The 20,414-nt window shown below is 38.3% G+C and overlaps 1 protein-coding gene across 1 annotated transcript in view; it reads right to left on the reverse strand.

The window, feature by feature from the left end:
• Positions 1-20,414, reverse strand: part of LOC126273220 (sodium channel protein 60E-like) — a 295,045-nt gene that overhangs the window by 165,275 nt on the left and 109,356 nt on the right. Inside the window, exons 11-12 of the mRNA XM_049976764.1 lie at positions 15,905-16,119; positions 5,518-5,688 (exon numbers count right to left, since the gene is read on the reverse strand). Of these exons, the coding sequence (XP_049832721.1) occupies positions 5,518-5,688; positions 15,905-16,119 (386 nt within the window). The remainder of the gene's footprint in view (positions 1-5,517; positions 5,689-15,904; positions 16,120-20,414) is intronic.

The following is a 20,414-nucleotide window of genomic DNA, read 5'->3' on the forward strand; positions in this document are numbered from 1 at the left end:
ACAATGCACCAGAACACACCTCAGCAGGTGTGATCACAAAATGATTAGAAATATGATTCCAACTCATTTCACATCCCCCCTGTTCTCCATACTTGGCTCCCTCAGACTACTATTTCTTCCCCAATTTGAAGATATGGCTGGTGGGACAAAGATTTTATTCAAACGAGGAGGTGATTACAGCAACTAATAGCTATTTTGCAGGCTTGGACAATTCCTATTATCCAGAAGGGATCAACAAATTATATCGGTGTTGGATGAAGCAAGGATCAACAAATTATATCGGTGTTGGATGAAGTATATAAGTCTAAAAGGAGACTATGTTGAAAAATAACAAAGGTTTGCCCCAAACACGTAAGTAGTTTTTATTTTTGCATGGACTTTTCAAACACCCCTCGTATAGTGGATCCACTGCCAGTTCCTGGTTCCTAATTATATTTTAAAGAAAGACACAAAACAGCATAATCCAGTCTAATTTAATGTAAGTTACAAAAATGTACATACATTATAAATGAGGATAGGTCTGTACATTTGTGCCCTACGTGATATTCTATTATCAACGATAAGAATAACCAAAAAAGAGGATTACAGGATCACTTTTTACAAAATGTGTTTGAATGTGAACTAATACACTGTTCAGTTCATTGATTTTGGTATTTTAGCAGATATCTATATGATTCATATTGACAAGATTTGTAATGGGTGAGAAATGTACCATTTAACTCAAGAAAAGACAGTTCAGCATTGGCATTGTACCCAACCAACCCCATTTTTCCAACACAGTCTCTATGTTTAACAAATTTTCCTGGAGTCCTCAAAGACTGTATGGGGGGCAGTGAAATGTCCCAAATGTCTACCATTTGTAACATAAATTTCATTTTTTAAATAATGTTATTGAAATCATCTGACCTTCTGGAATGCTTTCTTTCAGAATGCTGGACAGATTTCTGTTGAGTACTTCAGTTACTGCACGAACTAAAAGAAAACTTTCAAGCTTTGTCAAGCCTCTAGTTCAATAACTAATACTAATTTCCTCAATAACACAAAATTTTGATGTACCATTACCAGTGTCACATATTTGATTCTGTAATTCTGTTGTGGCAGCAGTATTGTTGTTTGTGTGCAGTATGTTGTATGTTAAACAATGGAAAATCTAGGATGGAATGTAACAATATTACGAACAGGATAGCTGCTAATAGCAACAATCCTGTATAGCGGAGATGATGAGTCGCAGATAGGCACAACAAAAAGAGTGTCAGAAAGTGAGCTTTCAGCAAACAAGGCATGCATCAGAAATAGACAAGACACTCATGCAAACACAACTCACACACAAATAATCACAGTCTCTGGCTGCTGAGGACAGACTGCAAGTAGTAGCACGTGATGGGAGAAGCAATTGGGTGGCGGGGGTAAGGAGGAGGCTGGAGCGGGGAGGGGGAGGGATAGCAGAGTAGGTGTGGTGGATGAGAAAATGCTGCTTGTGAGAGCGTAGATGGACAATGTGGGCAGGGTGGGGCAGGGTGGGGCAGTTAGGAGGTTAGGTAGAGGCCGGGAGGGGGAGGGGGGCATGGGGTTGTGGGTGGTAGTGGAAAATGAGAGATGTAAAGAGACTGAGTGTACTCGTGGAATTGAGGGTTGTGTAGTGTAGAATAGGAATGGGGAATGGGCTATATGGGTGAAAGGGTAAGGACAATAACTAACAACCGCTGAGTCCAGGATGTTTACAGGAACATAGGATATACTGCAGAGAGAGAGAGAGTTACCACCTGTGCAGCTCAAAAAAGCTGCTTTGGTGGGAAGGATCCAGGTGGCCCAGGCTGTCAAGCACTCATTGAAATGAATAACTTTGTTTTGGGTGGAATGCTAAGCAACGGGGTGATCCAGCTGTTTCTTGGCCACAGTTTGTTGACGGCCATTCATGCGGACAGATAGGCTGTTGGCTGTCATGTCACATAAAATGCAACACAGTGGTTGCAGCTTAGCTTGTAGATCACATGACTGGTTTCACAGACAGCCCTGCCTTTGATGCTTGTGAGCAGACTGGAGTAGGTGGCGGTGGCAGTGGTGGTGGTGGTGGTGGTGGTGGTGGGAGGATATATCAGATGGGTCTTGCATCTAGATCTGTTACAGGGATACGAACCATGAAGCAAGGGGTTGGGAGTAGGGGTTGTGTAGGGATGGATCAGGATATTGTGTACGTTCGGTAGCTGGTGAAATACTATGTTGGGGAGGTGGAAAGAATAGTTGGTAGGACATTCCTCATTTCAGGGCACAACAAGAGGTAGTTGAAAGCCTGGTGGGGAAAGAGATTCAGCTGCTCCAGTCTTGGGAGGTACTAAGTCATGAGGGGAATGCTCCTCTGCGGCCAGATGGTCAGATGGTGAGATTTTGGTGATGGTGGGTGAACGGAAAGACAAGACATGGGATACAACCTGTGAAGGCCTCAGTGAGACCCTCAGTATATTTTGAGAGGATCACTTGTCACTACAGATGCAATGAGCATAGGTGGCTAGGATGAATGGAAGGGGCTTCTTGGTATGGAATGGGTAGCTGCTGTCCAAGTGCAGGTACTGCTGCTGGTTGGTAGGTTTGATGTGAACATAAGTACTGACACAGTCATCTTTGAGGTGGAGGTCAAAATTGAGGAAGGTGGCTTGTTGGGATACTGTCATGCCACATGTCACAGTCTAACACATAGTTAGTTCTAGTTCTTACACCTGTGATTTGATAAATGGTATTGTAATATTTCCTGTCTGCCACAGTGAAATATAAGTGCAAATACACAGTGTGTTATTTAAAGACTTTCACCTCATAAGTGGTAGGGTGAGAATGTTATCTGAACATTTTCTGGTGCAAAATTGAGTGTTGTAAATGTAAGATGCATGTTGGAAATGGACGATGAACTGTGATTATGATTCAATATAGTCAGACATAACCTTTATGTTAAAATTATATTATAAACACTTGAAACTGATAACTTACTAGTAGAGAAACAAATTATAGATATGGGAAAAGAACAACGTACGTAGCTACAACAGTACCACTCTGCAGAATAGCACAAGTGTTTTAGGCTGACGAACTGCGCCCCTGGTACAATTAAAATACAATTCAATCGAAAGTTCTCATGTACTCAAACTAAATGGTAATGAAAATAATAATGCCATTTGCTGTGATATGACTAATCAATGATTTCAGAGAAGCAGTATTTATTTAAACAATTACTGAGTCCTCCTGTAACATGGATTTCAAGCTAGTTCCTTTACTTGTTATGTATCCAGATAAAGCCATGTGTATGAATCTTCCCCAGTGATACCTATTCAGCAAAGAGAATAGAGAAAGGAACACAAGCAAAAGTGAAAGCATGCTCTTTCTCTGCTGGGTACATTGACACAGTTGCCCTTGAAGAAGGTATGACATTAACGATCAGATTAGTATTAAGGAGTACATATTCTTAAGGTTTTTAAAAGAATCCAGTAGAAGCAGCGAAATGTAGGACTTTGTGAAAGCCTGTTTTTCTGACATAATGCACCAGTTCATAAGGAAGTGGGGAAGTGGGCAGGGAGGTGACAAGGCAGTAAACTAAAAAGCATTTGTGGAGGAGTTTGCGACCCAGATAGTTTTTTTCCACAAAAGTGAAAGAAATCAATTATGGTGTGAAAGTACAATGTGAACCAAATTGACATCACAATAATGATTTTTTTGGGCAAAATTTGGGTGGTTTAATTCGCACAAAGAAAAAGAACTCGCCATGATAGCCGAGCGTGTTAAAGCACCTACCTGCCAGCCTGGATGTGGTTTTTAGGTTTTTTCACATCCACATACATAAATACCAGGCTGGTTCCCACATACTGCTCAGTTACACGATGTCTAACACTTTGAAAAATGATGTCACATTTACCCAAGAGGATACACTAAAGGCAAACAGTTGCAGTACACTGATTTCTTCCCAGATGGGGGGTGGGGGGGTGAGGTTGGGGGTGGGGGGATGGCAGTAGCTTTAAAATGTCTTTGGGAGTGGCAACCCCACAATAACACTAGCCTATATAAGGGTATGGTTGGTTCTCCACAAAACTAGAGAAGCCCAACATTAGTCCTAAGTCCTGCACTGGCTGGGTAAGGGGCACCGAAAAGGAAGGAAGGAAGCTGCAAAAATGAGGATGTAACATCCTGACATTTTTATTTGAGGGATGGCTATATGAGGGAGGTGGTGAATGACAGAACCAGGCACAAATACTTTTTAAATGTTTTATTTTAGTGCCACAACCTTTCCAATCTTCAGATGGCTAATATTTTTCATTACATAGATGTTTTGATCAACACTACATCATCTGCTCCACACTGCACAAGAATATTTGAGTATTTAGTGGGGAGGGGTGGGGTGCAGATGACATGTGTTAATTAAAACATCTGTGTAATGAAAAATATTAGTCATATGAAGAGGGACACACTAGCCTGAAACCAATTATAGCAGTAAAGTAAAACATTTAAAAAGTATTTGTGGCTGGTTGTGTCATTCACCACAGAGTTCACAAGATCCAACATGGATAAAACAATATATGATGATAGCTTTCTTGGTGGGATATTTATTTCTACATTTTGCTTCATAAATGTAAATTTGTGTTTAATGTTTTTTGTCTTTTGTTTGTTTGTTTCGTGAAACAACACTTATGAGATGTTATTGGATGATTAGAATACCATAATCTATACAGGGACTAATTCTCCAATTCAGAAAGATCTTTAGAATAAACAATTAGAATGGGAATTTCCTTGGATTCTTTATCAGCAATATGTATTTTTCTACAAAGCATTCACAAGAAACCTCTCAGAGCGAGATATTTGGAACTTTCACTCAATTATTTGAGTACATACTTGAGTGCAAGTGCTAGTGCACCAAACTTGACTGGGATAATGACAATATTATGAAAAAGATAGATTGGTACTCACCATATAGTGGAAATGTTGAGTTGCCGACAGGCACCACAAAAAGTCTGCTAAACAAGTAAGCTCTTCTGAATTTGCCTGTGTGTGACTAAACATTTCTACTGTATGGCAAGAAGCAATCTTCCTGTTGATAATACTGTCATTATTTGAGCCTAGCTTTTCTACTGTTCAACTTCGCTGGGAATACTTTGTGAAACTGTATCAATATGCTTTTGAAGCAGCTGGGATTTGGGTTACTTTCCCAAATATTTCAATGTGGCCATTAAATATGGTAAGGCAAATAAAACAGTGATTAGAAAAACTAATTATGGAAAAATGCCTACCTGATAAATGGCAAGACGGTAAAAAAAAAAAAAAAGCTATACCCCTCAGCCTTTTTTTAAACTTAGCATTCTTTCAATTGGGAATAGAAAGAAATGAGTAGGAAGAAATGAGACCACTGAAGCAGTTATGAAGGAAATATTGGAATCTATTTTTACAATAAAAAATCAGATCTTTATGTAATATATGCTGTTGCTAATGGCAGAGACCTCCTATTGAATTGTACAAAGGTTCATTAAAGTTTCAAGAAATCCATACCAGCCTCAGACCTCTCAAGACTGACAGTCCATCTACCAGCTCAAAAGCAAGATCCAGTAAACTTGCTGTGACGATGATAAGATCAAAAATATTCCATCCACAAGCAAAAAATTCTTTGCTAAGTGCTAGCAGTTTAAGGAAGCATTCCAACGTAAAAATTGAAGTGAAGACCTGAAAAAATCATACAAATGTAATTTCAGACACAGATTATTACCAAACACACCAGGCATATTAAATTCAAACAATGCCCTAAATTAACAAATAATTCAGACTTTTATAAACATCAAATGGCCAGTTACCCTGCTGGCTGACTGTTATTCAACTTTCCAAATTGACTTGTATTATTTATCTTTGCTGAAGTTTAGATAGTATATGTAGGCAGCATTTTCATAAAGAACTCTGTCTCAAGTATTATATGTTTTCATTAGATTCTGTCAGCAGGCTCATTAAATAAAAGCCCATTTGTTGCTAATCACATGCACATAAGATGTGGACACACTATTGTGATACAGTAATTCTTTTCAGAAATTCAAACTGGTTCTTTAAACAGAAAGTTAGTAGAGCTACAAAAAACAAAAGTAACATTCCTCCTCCCTTCATCTTGCACACTAAAAATTGTGCTTTTTGCTACTGAAAATAAATGAGACCACTGAAGCAGTTATGAAGGAAATATTGGAAGTTATTTTTACAATAAAAAATCAGATCTTTATGTAATATATGCTGTTTTAAAGTATGGTATTAATTTTATGATTTTATAGATATATTTATCTCTCATTGTAAAGTTTGCTAATACGATGCCTTTAAATGTCTTGTCATACATAAAAAATTAGTCAGATGACATTTAAACAAAGTGTGACACATTTATCTTAGTTATTAAATATCTGTCTTATTATTTCACAGATATTTACATGCTTTTTTCTTTAACTTTTATCACCTCTTAAATCTCGTATGTCACCACATGCATCTATTACTTGCTAATTTCTGGACAACTGAGTTACTTCAGTGGACTGTTAATCACTGGTTGGATTTTGTAAGTTTATTATACCCTTCCTTACTTTCCTATCAAGTATCTTTCCTGGCTGTTCTGAGTTGCCATTCTTGGCAATTCACAATTCTGGATAACTCTGAAGCATATTACTACCAGTTATACAGGCCATGGAGACATAATAACTTTATTACATTTGTCCTGATCCTGTTATACCATTGAGGTAAATGCTTATTTCTTGGAAAGAACACAACAGCATCAGAAATTTGTGTATCTTAATATGTTTACATAACAAAAACAATCAATTATTGACAACATTATTTAATTGTCTAGAAAAAAAATCTACTCACTAATCAGCAGCAGAACACACACATAAAAGAGTATTGTAATTGGCAAGCTTTCAGAGCCAGTGGCTCCTTCTTCAGGCAAAAGGGTTGAAGGGGAAGGAAGAAGGGTGAAGGAAAAGGACTGGAGAGGGCTCGGAAAAGGGGAAGATTTCAGGAAAGAACTGCAGGTCAGGGGAGACTTGCCGTATGGGATGAGAAGGAAAGACTGATTGTTGGGGACTGCATCGGGCAAGATTTGAAAACCTTTGATCTTAAAGGTGGAAGAAATGGTAATATGCGGACAGAGATTACTGCTTAAACATCATGCATGAGTTAATAGGAGTGAAAAGCTAAGTGCATTCTACGTAACAGAGGTGAGAGTGGGGCGGTGAAGAATAGATGGGAAAGACAATGAAAGATGTAGAAAACTAAAATGGAGAGAAGCAAGTAGTTACTACTTCCTTCCCCTTAAACCCTTTTGCCTGAAGAAAGAGCTCCTGGCTCTGAAAGCTTGCCAATTATGACAATCTTTTATGTGTGTGTTCCGCCACTGCTTGGTGAGTAGATTTTTTAATATGTTTACAATGTCACAACATATAAATCATCGCAGGTAAATACACAGCCAATGCACATAGCAAATATTTGCACTGAGATAACTTCAGTAAATGTAACATCTGCATGTTTTGTATAAGAAAAGACTCTGGTACCATATGCCTCAGATTCCCTTCTAAAAAGACCACAATGTTTCTGCTATAGAATGGACACACCACAATGGCAGTAGCTTTTTCTTAAGTATCTTGTCTTTTGTGCACAGTGGCATTATGTTCTGAGCTATATGAGCATGATTCAGTTGTTAAGAGTATTGTCACAAAAGCCAGGAGTCTGAGCCAAAGACTATTCCAGCAGCAAACTGTATTCTCTCAGGTTCATTACAAAGTATGTCCTATAGAATGAAGGACTGATTCCAGAGTTCATCAAAATTTAGTAGCAAAATTTTGGGTCTCTGCAGTATTAACAAACAAATGATAGAAATATATGTAACTACAATACATCTAACTCACAATAAACAGCTGGGAAGATGAAATCAAGTGTGACTTATTTTCTAAATCTATACTAAGTCAAAATAATCTGTATTATACCCTGAAACAAAATACCACAAGTGAATAGTAATACTTTGGTAAATGAGAAGGCACTACAATATCTTATCATGTGGCCAAATTCAACTCGTGTATCTAATGGTGTAAGAACAAAAACAAGCCCAAATGTAATTATTTACCACACAAGCTTTATAAGTAGAAGCAGCCCTACAGTCCATAGAAGAAAGTATATTCTATTAGCATCTTTTTGTACATTATATTTGTTCTCTTATCCTTGTTTAATTGGTCACACAATCATGGAACTGCAATGTGCAACAGCACAGATACTGTTAGTAATGTATCTGATGCAATACTTCAAAAACAGTGCCAGGAGCAGAACCCAAACTTGGATTTCTTGCTTTTCACCAGCAGTCATCACTTTACCATTAGACTAATTAAACAAGCCTCCTGGTCCAATGCAGTTCTCAGTGTAATCTAATATTCTCTCCTATATGCATAGTATTTACACACAGAAATTCTCCCATAATAACAGCAACACTACATAATAAAAAGACCTCTGCCTCTGTTCTTTTGCCATGGTGCTATTCCCATGGAAAGAAAACCTCTGCGCATACAAGTTTAGGGTGTGGCAGGGTACACAGAACAACTGAGAATTAGAATTGAGCCAAAAGGTGTGCTTGCAAAGCCTAATACTAAAGTGATGACTAAAGCAGAAAATCCAGTTTTCAGTCCTACATTATACGTACATGGCAAGTATCATCATCATCATCATCATCATTTAAGACTGATTATGCCTTTCAGCGTTCAGTCTGGAGCATAGCCCCCCTTACAAAAGTCCTCCATGATACCCTATTCAGTGCTAACATTGGTGCCTCTTCTGACATTAAACCTATTACTTCAAAATCATTCTTAATTGAATCCAGGTACCTTCTCCTTGATCTGCCCCGACTCCTCCTACCCTCTACTGCTGAACCCATGAGACTCTCGGGTAACCTTGCTTCTCCCATGCGTGTAACATGACCCCACCATCTAAGCCTGTTCACCCTGACTGCTACATCTATAGAGTTCATTCCCAGTTTTTATTTGATTTCCTCATTGTGGACACCCTCCTGCCATTGTTCCCATCTACTAGTACCTGCAATCATCCTAGCTACTTTCATATCCATAACCTCAACCTTGTTGATAAGGTAACCTGAATCCACCCAGCTTTCGCTCCCATACAACAAAGTTGGTCGAAAGATTGAACGGTGCACAGATAACTTAGTCTTGGCACTGACTTCCTTCTTGCAGAAGAGAGTAGATCGTAGCTGAACGCTCACTGCATTAGCTTAGCTACACCTCGCTTCCAGTTCCTTCACTATGTTGCCATCCTGTGAGAATATGCATCCTAAGTACTTGAAACCATCCACCTGTTCTAACTTTGTTCCTCCTATTTGGCACTCAATCCGTTTATATTTCTTTCCCACTGACATTACTTTCGTTTTGGAGATGCCAATCTTCATACCATAGTCTTTAGATTTCTGATCTAGCTCTGAAATATTACTTTGCAAAGTTTCAATCGAATTTGCCATCACAACTAAGTCATCCGCATATGCAAGACTGCTTATTTTGTGTTCACATATCTTAATGTCACCCAACCAGGCTATTGTTTTCAACATATGATCCATAAATAATATGAACAACAGTGGAGACAGGTTGCAGCCTTGTCTTACTCCTGAAACTACTCTGAACCATGAACTCAATTTACCGTCAACTCTAACTGCTGCCTGACTATCCATGTAAAGACCTTTAATTGCTTGCAAAAGTTTGCCTCCTATTCCATAATCTTGTAGAACAGACAATAACTTCCTCCTAGGAACCTGGTCATATGCCTTTTCTAGATCTATAAAGCATAGATACAATTCCCTGTTCCACTCATAACACTTCTCAATTATTTGCTATAAGCTAAAGATCTGGTCCTGACAACCTCTAAGAGGCCTAAACCCACAGTGATTTTCATCCCATTGGTCCTCAACTAATACTCGCACTTTCCTTTCAATAATACCTGAGAAGATTTTACCCACAACGCTGATTAAGAGATACCTCTGTAGTTGCTACAATCTTTTCTGTTTCCATGTTTAAAGATTGGTGTGATTACTGCTTTTGTCCAGTCTGATGGAACCTGTCCTGACTTCCAGGCCATTTCAATTATCCTGTGTAGCCATTTAAGACCTGACATTCCACTGTATTTGATGAGTTCTGACTTAATTTCATCCACCCCAGCTGCTTTCTTGCACTGCAATCTACTGACCATTTTCTCCACTTCCTCAAATGTGATCCTATTTCCATCATCATTCCTATCCCATTCTACCTCGAAATCTGATACATTACCGATCGCATTTTCACCTATGTTGAGCAACTCTTCAAAATATTCCCTCCATCTGCCCAAGGCATCCACAGGATTCAGCAGCAGTTTTCCTGACCTGTCCAAAATACTTGTCATTTCCTTCTTACCTCCCTTTCGAAGACTACTAATTACACTCCAGAATGGTTTTCCAGCAGCTTGACCCATAGTCTCCAACCTGTTTCCAGAGTCTTCCCAAGATTTCTTCTTGGATGCTGCAATTATCTGTTTGGCTTTGTTTCTTTCTTCAACATAACTTTCTCTGTCTACCTGAGTTCTAGTATGTAGCCATTTTTGATAGGCCTTCTTTTTCCTTTTACAGGCTGCCTTGACTGTGTCATTCCACCAAGCTGTTTGCTTCATCCTACTTTTACACACTACTGTTCTGAAACATTCTTTAGCCACTTCTAGTACTGTGTCCCTGTACCTTGTCCATTCCTTTTCCAATGACTGTAATTGACTACATTCACCTAACTGGTACCTTTCTGAGATCGCTGTTATGTACTTGTGCCTGATTTCCTTATCCTGAAGTTTCTCCACTCATATCCTCCTACATATGGACCTGACCTCCTACACTTTCGGCCTCACAATCCCAATTTCACTGCAGATTAAATAATGATCAGTGTCATCAAAGAATCCCCTGAAAACACGTGTGTCCCTCACAGCCTTCCTGAATTCCTAATCTGTTATTATATTGTCAATGACAGATCTGGTTCCCCTGCCTTCCCAAGTATACCGGTGAATATTCTTATGTTTAAAAAAGGAGTTTGTGATTACTAAGCCCATACTGGCACAGAAATCCATGAGTTGTTTTCTGTTCCTGTTGGCCTCCATATCCTCTCCAAATTTACCCATAACCTTTTCATACCCTTCTGTTCGATTTCCAATCCTGGCATTAAAATCACCCATGAGCAGAACACTGTCCTTGTCCTTTACTCTAACAACTACATCACTGAGTGCCTCATAAAAACTATCCATCTTATCTTGATCTGTCCCTTCACAATGCGAATATACTGACACAATCCTAATTTTCTTGCTAACCACTGTCAAATCTATCCACATCAGTCGTTCGTTTACATACCTTATTGCAACTACGCTGTGTTCCATTTCTTTCTTGATGTAAAGCCCTACACCCCATTGTGGTATTCCTGCTTTGACTCCTGACAGGTAGACCTTGTATTCTCCCACTTCCTCTTCTTTCTCACCCCTTACCCGAATGTCACTAACAGCTAAAACGTCCAGCCCCGTCATACTTGCAGGCTCTGCCAGCTCTACCTTCTTCCCAGAGTAGCTCCCATTGATATTAATAGCTCCCCATTTCATTACCATTTGTTTGCTAAGTCGTATCTTAGGAGTCCCTGGTTTGTCAGTTAGACGTGGGATTTCGTCACCTCCAAAGGTCCGAGGCATTTTGCACTGATTGTTGCCAGCATCATATTTAAAGTACCAGGGAAGCAGGTTGCTAGCCTTATTTGCCCCAAGTCCCATTGGGTTTTACCCCTAACAGCTGAGGAACTAACCGGTGGGTTTGGTAGTCTTTGCCGTATGAGCACAAAGATGACCATGACTCAGAGTATGTCCGAGATGCCCAGCCATATTCCAAAGTAACTGGTATCCCGACTGTCGGGACCACTCACTTGGCCATTCATACGTTGCCCATGGTTTATGAACTAGGACATGACCACAGGAACCCACACAATGAACCACGTACACACATAAAAATAAGGTGTATTTATGCAGCCAGGAGATTGGTGTGCTGAAAAATTAGGGTGCGTATTATTTTTGCAGCCCTAAAAATACCTTTATATTTTTGTATTATAGAAATTGCAATGTTAGAACCCATTTCTCATAGTTTGAGATAGAGCAACAATATTGCTACTGTTTGGAAATTAATCATTGTTTATGAAGTAACAGGGTAATTATATTTGATTGTTGATATCTTTTTTGTTGAAAGGAAATCATCAAATCATGATGAAAATTTCAATCTTGCTGCATTATGCGAAGAAAGCATTAATAATAAAACAGGGTTAAAGTATGGTTTGGACAACTTTAATTTGTGGCCTTGGATCACATTGGAGACCTATCTCCAAACTTTGCACAATACAAAGAGAAAGACGGCATACCTAACTCTTGACAGATTAGATTAGATTAGATTAATACTTGTTCCATAGATCATGAATACGACACTTAATAATGATGTGGAACGTGTCAGGTTAATAAAAGATGTCTGTACAAGAAATTACATTACACAAAATATTGCATGACACTAATGATTAAGGTGTTTTTTTTTTGTTTTGTTTTTTTTTTTTTTTGTACTTAGTTTATATCTAAAAATTCAGCCAATGAGTAGAAGGAGTTGTCATCTAGAAATTCTTTTAATTTATTTTTAAATGTTAGTTGGCTATCTGTCAGGCTTTTGATGCTGTTTGGTAGGTGCCCAAAGACTTTTGTGGCAGCATAATTTACCCCTTTCTGTGCCAAAGTCAGATTTAACCCTGCATAGTGAAGATCATACTTTCTCCTGGTGTTATAGGTATGCACACTGCTATTACTTTTGAATTGGGTTGGATTATTATCAACAAATTTCATAAGGGAATATATATACTGTGAGGTTACTGTGAGGATCCCTAGATCCTTAAATAGATGTCTGCAGGATGATCGTGGGTGGGCTCCAGAAATTATTCTGATTACACGTTTTTGTGCAATGAACACTTTTCTACTCAACGATAAATTACCCCAGAATATGATGCCATACGAAAGCAGTGAATGAAAGTAGGCATAGTAAGCTAATTTACTGAGATTCTTATCACCAAAATTTGCAATGACCCTAATAGCGTACGTAGCTGAACTCAGACGTTTCAGCAGACCATCAATGTGTTGCTTCCAGTTTAACCTCTCATCAATGGACACACCTAAAAATTTTGAAAATTCTACCTTAGCTACAGACTTCTGTTCAAATTCTATATTTATTACTGGAGTTGTGCCATTTACTGTACGGAACTGTATATACTGTGTTTTATCAAAATTTAAAGAGAGTCTGTTTGCTGAGAACCACTTAATAATTTTGTGAAAAACATCATTTACAATTACATCACTTAGTTCTTGGTTTTTGGATGTTATTACTATACTTGTATCATCAGCAAAAAGAACTAACTTTGCATCTTCATCAATGTGGAATGGTAAGTCATTAATGTATATCAAGAACAGTAAAGGACCTAAGACCGAACCCTGTGGGACCCCGTGCTTGATAGCACCCCAGTTTGAGGAATCAGCTGTTGTTTTAGATAAATAACAATTAATGGACTAGAAACTGTGAAGACCTTAAACATAGCACACACAGAAATGTGTGAGAGTATGGGTTGGTGCTGCAGGTTTACATGTAGGAACGGTCTCTCTATCTGACGAAGTACTTCATTAGCACAGACTGCCATAAGATTTTTCCCAAGAAACTTGACAATCTCCAGATGCACATTATCCAAATGCAGAAATGACCCTCTTAACTTCTACATGCAAGTACTCACACACAAATAAGGTGTATTTATGAATGTGAGAGAGCAGTGTGTTGAAAAATTAGGGTTTGGCTTATTTTTGCAACCCTAAAAATACCTGTATAAGGAAACTTCAATGTTAGAACTCATTCCTTAGTTTGAAATAGAGCACCAGTATTGCTACTGTTAACACCAAACAGATGCCCGTCTTTTGGGACTTGCTGAGCTATACAACAGTGGACTATAGAGGGGCAAAAAATTCCCCACTTGGACCAACTGTCAATGAAAAACAAAAAATTACCATGATGTAAACAGTTACTGCAGAGAGAAGAAATATGCAACCTCTGCCCCCCTCCCCCACCCTTCTTGTTACACTGAAACAGAAAACTCTGGCCAAGGAAAATTTCCCTACAGGTTTAACAATTCATTGCCAAGAAAAAGGCTGGATGAGAAGTAGGGTGGAATGTCTTTAAAGTTGCTGGATTTAACAAAGATCTAGTCTTCATAGCTGTAGGTGTGTGATGACACTGTAACAAGCCATTTAAGGTATGTCTCCAAAAATACATTTTTGATTGGCTTTTAGAAGGGGAAAATGCAATTGTTTCATCTGGCATGATTAAACATCTCTCAGTCAGTCTTACAAGTGAGTATATTCTCTCTATGGGGCACACAGTATCACTACATTCTGCTGCCAAGGGATTCGAAGAAGTGCTGTGTATCCACTGCCCTGGACAGTAGTGAGAACAAGATGCTTTGTCAGCAGAGTGGTGAGAATAATCACTGTGATGAAACAAATACAGGTAGTGGAGATAACAGTGACATCAGTGAAAACTGCTATTAAAAGGCTGGCATTTTTGTCTAATGTATCTACATTACAACACGACAAAAAGAGATTAAGAGTGAATATATTCTGAAAAGTTTTTGTAAATTGATAATGTAACAAATTTTTCTCCTCTGAGTTTTTCCATTTTATTCTCTCAAAATTAAAGGTGCAACTTATAGTTTGGCCAACATGGAAAGTCAAAATCTGAAATAAGACTTACCTATATTGCTATTTCTTTGAACCTACTGTATGAAGCTATATTGTACCCCCATAAAATATGTAACATATGAGCTAAATTTCAGGAGGCAATACTTTTATTACTATAGTTGGTGCACACAAAAATACATGAAATTATCCTCGCTTTTGGAATTATTAATCCTTTCTTGGGGAGGGAGGGAGGGAGGAAGGAAGTAATAGTTTCAAAAACTAGGATAATTTATTACCAGTACTAAAAATTTTGCATCCTGAAGATAAGAACTAGTCTGCAATTCTGTCTCATTCTTTTATAGACTCCTCAAGTGAATTTGCTTTTGGTACAGCATAAATTATCTGTTTCTGAGTTTTTCAAAATTTGTGTTCCTATCATCAATGGTGACATTAGAGGCAAAGTGTCTCCAATCTGGTTGACTTTACAAAAATAATTAAATATGATCTCTCTCCCATATACAATTCCAACGCTCTGTTTGAACAGTATAGGACAAACATAAAAAAAAGTCTAATGGTTGGAGTCAGATATCAAACGTGTTTCTGCCCATAAGTCAGGATTATTAGATACAATCTGAAATGAAGAATAAAAAGAAACAGAGAAAGAGACATACAGAGAGAGAGAGACTGGCAGTCACAAGCAGAGCAAGAAAAGAACAAGAGCCAAAAAAAACAACACAAATTAAAGAAAATGTTAGGGTTTCAATTTCTGCATCACAAAATGCAGAATATCAATGAAATTTTATTTCTTGTGCCTTGTTTGCATGATTTTTCCAAATTCTGTAAATTGTGTAAGATGTATAATTTAGTTACAAAACCTGTTATTATTTGTACACACATTTTACTCATTTAAAAATAAAAAAATGATGGAATATAGAAATTTTAAAACTGTTGGGTTAGACAAATTTCTTAGTTTTCATATCCATTTGACTGAGAAGTCGTCTTTAGAATTGTTTTTAATTGTTTTATTAATAGCCATATTGCTAAGGCAGGCTGACAGGCTGATGAATTATAAGTTAATTAGCAACTTTGTTGGTACATTCAGGACCTTTAAATGGATGCTTTTTTTAATGTCTCTTACTTTATTGCCTATGTCCAGGGCCTGTCGAACAGACTCACTCATACCATGATGTTCCATAGCGAGGAACATGGTGTTCAGAACGATGCACAGAGTAATGAGAAGCTCAAACAGTGGATCCCGTACTACTTTGTACAGTCCACTCTGGAAGCGCAGCCACCCATCATAGTCTATACAACACTGAGTGCACTTATCACAGTTTCTGTCAGGCAGGTCATCTGAAAACCACACAGAATAAATTATTAAAGCAAGATTTGCCAGTGAGAATGACCTGTTTTTCCAGATCTGTTTATGTTATTTGCATTTTAAAGAATTAAAACTAATTTATGCTCATGTATACTTTAAATAACAAAATATTTTGGGTTTAGCTCAATATACAACATGTTTATCATAGGAAGTTTATGCTGTGAATATCTCAATAATATAAGGAAAGAAAAACTTTTTTTACTTCTATTTGCTAGAGATAAAATGTTATTAAGAGGAGTACAAATTTTGACAAGTTCTCAAAGCACCAAGACCTTCAGTCAGAAAATAAAGTTGAGAGATATCTCTAATGAAATATTTCATCAGGGCTACAAAAACTGGTGGTATAACTGAGCAGACACAATTAAAAGAGTGTTGTACCAACATTAGTCTTTTATCAACTAAGTTATATTAAAAACAAATACAAAGAACTAATGAATAGTTATCACAAGAATTTTATACTATTCCTCACACCATTCATCAAGAATGTTGAGAGAATAAGTGTGTTTTAGGTTCTCTGTTCTAAAATACAACACAGATAGTCCGTAGTACTTTGGACAAGTTACTGGGTAGGCTAGAAGAGACACTCTTACAGTAAATTTCTGCCTGATTTTCCTACAGTTAGTTTTTATATTGTCATTCCACTTTAGGCAACTCAAGGCAGTTACTCTCAGGTATTTGAAAGTTGTTACTGTTTCCAGTGATTCAACACAAATCACATAAAAGGACAGTGATGGAACTCTGCTTACTTATCTGCAATATGTTGCATTTATTCCATTCAGGGCCAATGGCCAATCCTTCCAACAACAGTTAATCAACTGCAGCTCTCCCTCCATTTTGCTTGTCTTCTGGGGTCACAATTTTTTCTATAGAAATCAGCATTGTTTAGGAACAGCCACACTGAACTTCCTATGTTATCCACCGCATTATTTACATATATTGTAAACACTAACAATCCTATAACATGCAACTGGGGTACTCCCACAGTTACTTTTACATCTGCTGATTTTGTCCCATTGAGTATGACATGATGAGTTCTATCTGCTAGAAAGTTATGAATCTAATCATACAAATGGTCCAGTCCTTGGCAAGCTCATATTTTATTTGTTAAACGACAGTGCCTTCTATAAGTAAAGAAACATGCCATTGACCTTGACACCATTAGCTATGGCACTCTCATAGAGAATCAGGGAGAGCTTAGTTTCAGAAGAGCTCTGTTTTTCAGAATCCATGTTGATTTTCCCACCCATGAACCATGGACCTTGCCATTGGTGGGGAGGCTTGCGTGCCTCAGCGATACAGATGGCTGTAGTGTAGGTGCAACCACAACGGAGGGGTATCTGTTGAGAGGCCAGACAAACATGTGGTTCCTGAAGAGGGGCAGCAGCCTTTTCAGTAGTTGCAGGGGCAACAGTCTGGATGATTGACTGATCTGGCCTTGCAACATTAACCAAAACGGCCTTGCTGTGCTGGTACTGTGAATGGCTGAAAGCAAGGGGAAAGTACAGCCGTAATTTTTCCCGAGGACATGCAGCTTTACTGTATGATTAAATGATGATGGCATCTTCTTGGGTAAAATATTCCGGAGGTAAAATAGTCCCGCATTCGGATCTCCAGGCGGGGACTACTCAGGAGGACGTCGTTATCAGGAGAAAGAAAACTGGCGTTCTACGGATCGGACCGTGGAATGTCAGATCCCTTAATCGGGCAGGTAGGTTACAAAATTTAAAAAGGGAAAAGGATAGGTTAAAGTTAGATATATTGGGAATTAGTGAAGTTTGGTGGCAGGAGGAACAAGACTTTTGGTCAGGTGAATACAGGGTTATAAATACAAAATCAAATAGGGGTAATGCAGGAGTAGGTTTCATAATGAATAAAAAAATAGGAGTGTGGGTAAGCTACTACAAACAGCATAGTGAACGCATTATTGTGGCCAAGACAGGCACAAAGCCCTTGCCTACTACAGTAGGACAAGTTTATATGCCAACTAGCTCTGGAGATGATGAAGAAATTGATGAAATGTATGATGAGATAAAAGAAATTATTCAAGTAGTGAAGGGAGATGAAAATTTAATAGTCATGGGTGACTGGAATTCGTCAGTAGGAAAAGGGAGAGAAGGAAACATAGCAGGTGATTATGGATTGGGGCTAAGAAATGAAAGAGGAAGCCGTCTGGTAGAATTTTGCACAGAGTATAACTTAATCATAGCTAACACTTGGTTCAAGATCATAAAAGAAGGTTGTATACATGGAAGAATCCTGGAGATACTAAAAGGTATCAGATAGATTATATAATGGTAAGGCAGAGATTTAGGAATCAGGTTTTAAATTGTAGGACATTTCCAGGGGCAGATGTGGACTGACCACAATCTATTGGTTATGATCTGTAGGTTAAAACTGAAGAAACTGCAAAAAGGTGGGAATTTAAGGACATGGGATCTGGATAAGCTGAAAGAACCAGAGGTTGTACAGAGTTTCAAGGAGAGCATAAGGGAACAAGTGACAGGAATGGGGAAAGAAACACAGTAGAAGAAGAATGGGTAGCTCTGAGGGATGAAATAGTGAAGGCAGCAGAGGATAAAGTAGGTAAAAAGACGAGGGCTGCTAGAAATCCTTGGGTAACAGAAGAAATATTGAATTTAATTGATGAAAGGAGAAAATATAAAAATGCAGTAAATGAAGCAGGCAAAAAGGAATACAAACGTCTCAAAAATGAGATCGACAGGAAGTGCAAAATGGCTAAGCAGGGATGGCTAGAGGACAAATGTAAGGATGTAGAAGCTTATCTCACTAGGGGTAAGATAGATACAGCCTACAGGAAAATTAAAGAGACCTTTGGAGAGAAGAAAACCACGTGTAAGAATATCAAGAGCTCAGATGGCAACCCCGTTCTAAGCAAAGAAGGGAAGGCAGAAAGGTGGAAGGAGTATATAGAAGGCTTATACAAGGACGATGTACTTGAGGACAATATTATGGAAATGTAAGAGGATGTAGATGAAGGCGAAATGGGAGATAAGATACTGTGTGAAGAGTTTGACAGAGCACTGAAAGACCTGAGTGGAAACAAGGCCCCCGGAGTAGACAACATTCCATTAGAACTACTGACGGCCTTGGGAGAGCCAGTCATGACAAAACTCTACCAGCCGGTGAGCAAGATGTATGAGACAGGCGAAATACCCTCAGACTTCAAGAAGAATATAATAATTCCAATCCCAAAGAAAGCAGGTGCTGACAGTTGTGAAAATTACCGAACCATCAGTTTAATAGGTCACAGCTGCAAAATACTAACGCGAATTCTTTACAGACGAATGGAAAAACTGGTAGATGTGGACCTTGGGGAGGATCAGTTTGGATTTCGTGGAAATGTTGGAACATGTGAGGCAATACTGACCTTACGACTTACCTTAGAAGAAAGATTAAGAAAAGGAAAACGTACGTTTCTAGCATTTCTAGACTTAGAGAAAGCCTTTGACAGTGTTGACTGGAATACTCTCTTTCAAATTCTGAAGGTGGCAGGGGTAAAATACTGGGAGCGAAAGACTATTTACAATATGTACAGAAACCAGATGGCAGTCATAAGAGTTGAGGGGCATGAAAGGGAAGAAGTGGTTGGGAAAGGAGTGAGACAGGGTTGCAGCCTCTCCCCGATGTTATTCAATCTTTATATTGAGCAGGCAGTAAAGGAAACAAAAGAAAAACTTGGAGTAGGTATTAAAATTCATGGAGAAGAAGTAAAAACTTTGAGGTGCACCAGTGACATTGTAATTCTGTCAGAGACAGCAAAGGACTTGGAAGAACAGTTGAACGGAATGGACAGTGTCTTGAAAGGAGGATATAAGATGAACATCAACAAAGGCAAAATGAGGATAATGGAATGTAGTCAAATTAAATCGGGTGATGCTGAGGGAATTAGATTAGGAAATGAGACACTCAAAGTGGTAAAGGTGTTTTGCTATTTAGGAAGTAAAGTAACTGATGATGGTCGAAGTAGAGAGGATATAAAATGTAGACTGGCAATGGCAAGGAAAGCGTTTCTGAAGAAGAGAAATTTGTTAACATCAAATATAGATTTATGTATCAGGAAGTCGTTTCTGAAAGTATTTGTTTGGAGTGTAGCCACGTATGGAAGTGAAACATGGACGATAAATAGTTTGGACAAGAAGAGAATAGAAGCTTTCAAAACGTGGTGCTACAGAAGAATGCTGAAGATAAGATGGATAGATCATGTAACTAATGAGGAGGTATTGAATAGGATTGGGGAGAAGTCTAG

This window comes from Schistocerca gregaria, chromosome 5, assembly GCF_023897955.1.
Source record: "Schistocerca gregaria isolate iqSchGreg1 chromosome 5, iqSchGreg1.2, whole genome shotgun sequence".
Taxonomy (NCBI): Eukaryota; Metazoa; Arthropoda; class Insecta; order Orthoptera; family Acrididae; genus Schistocerca; species Schistocerca gregaria.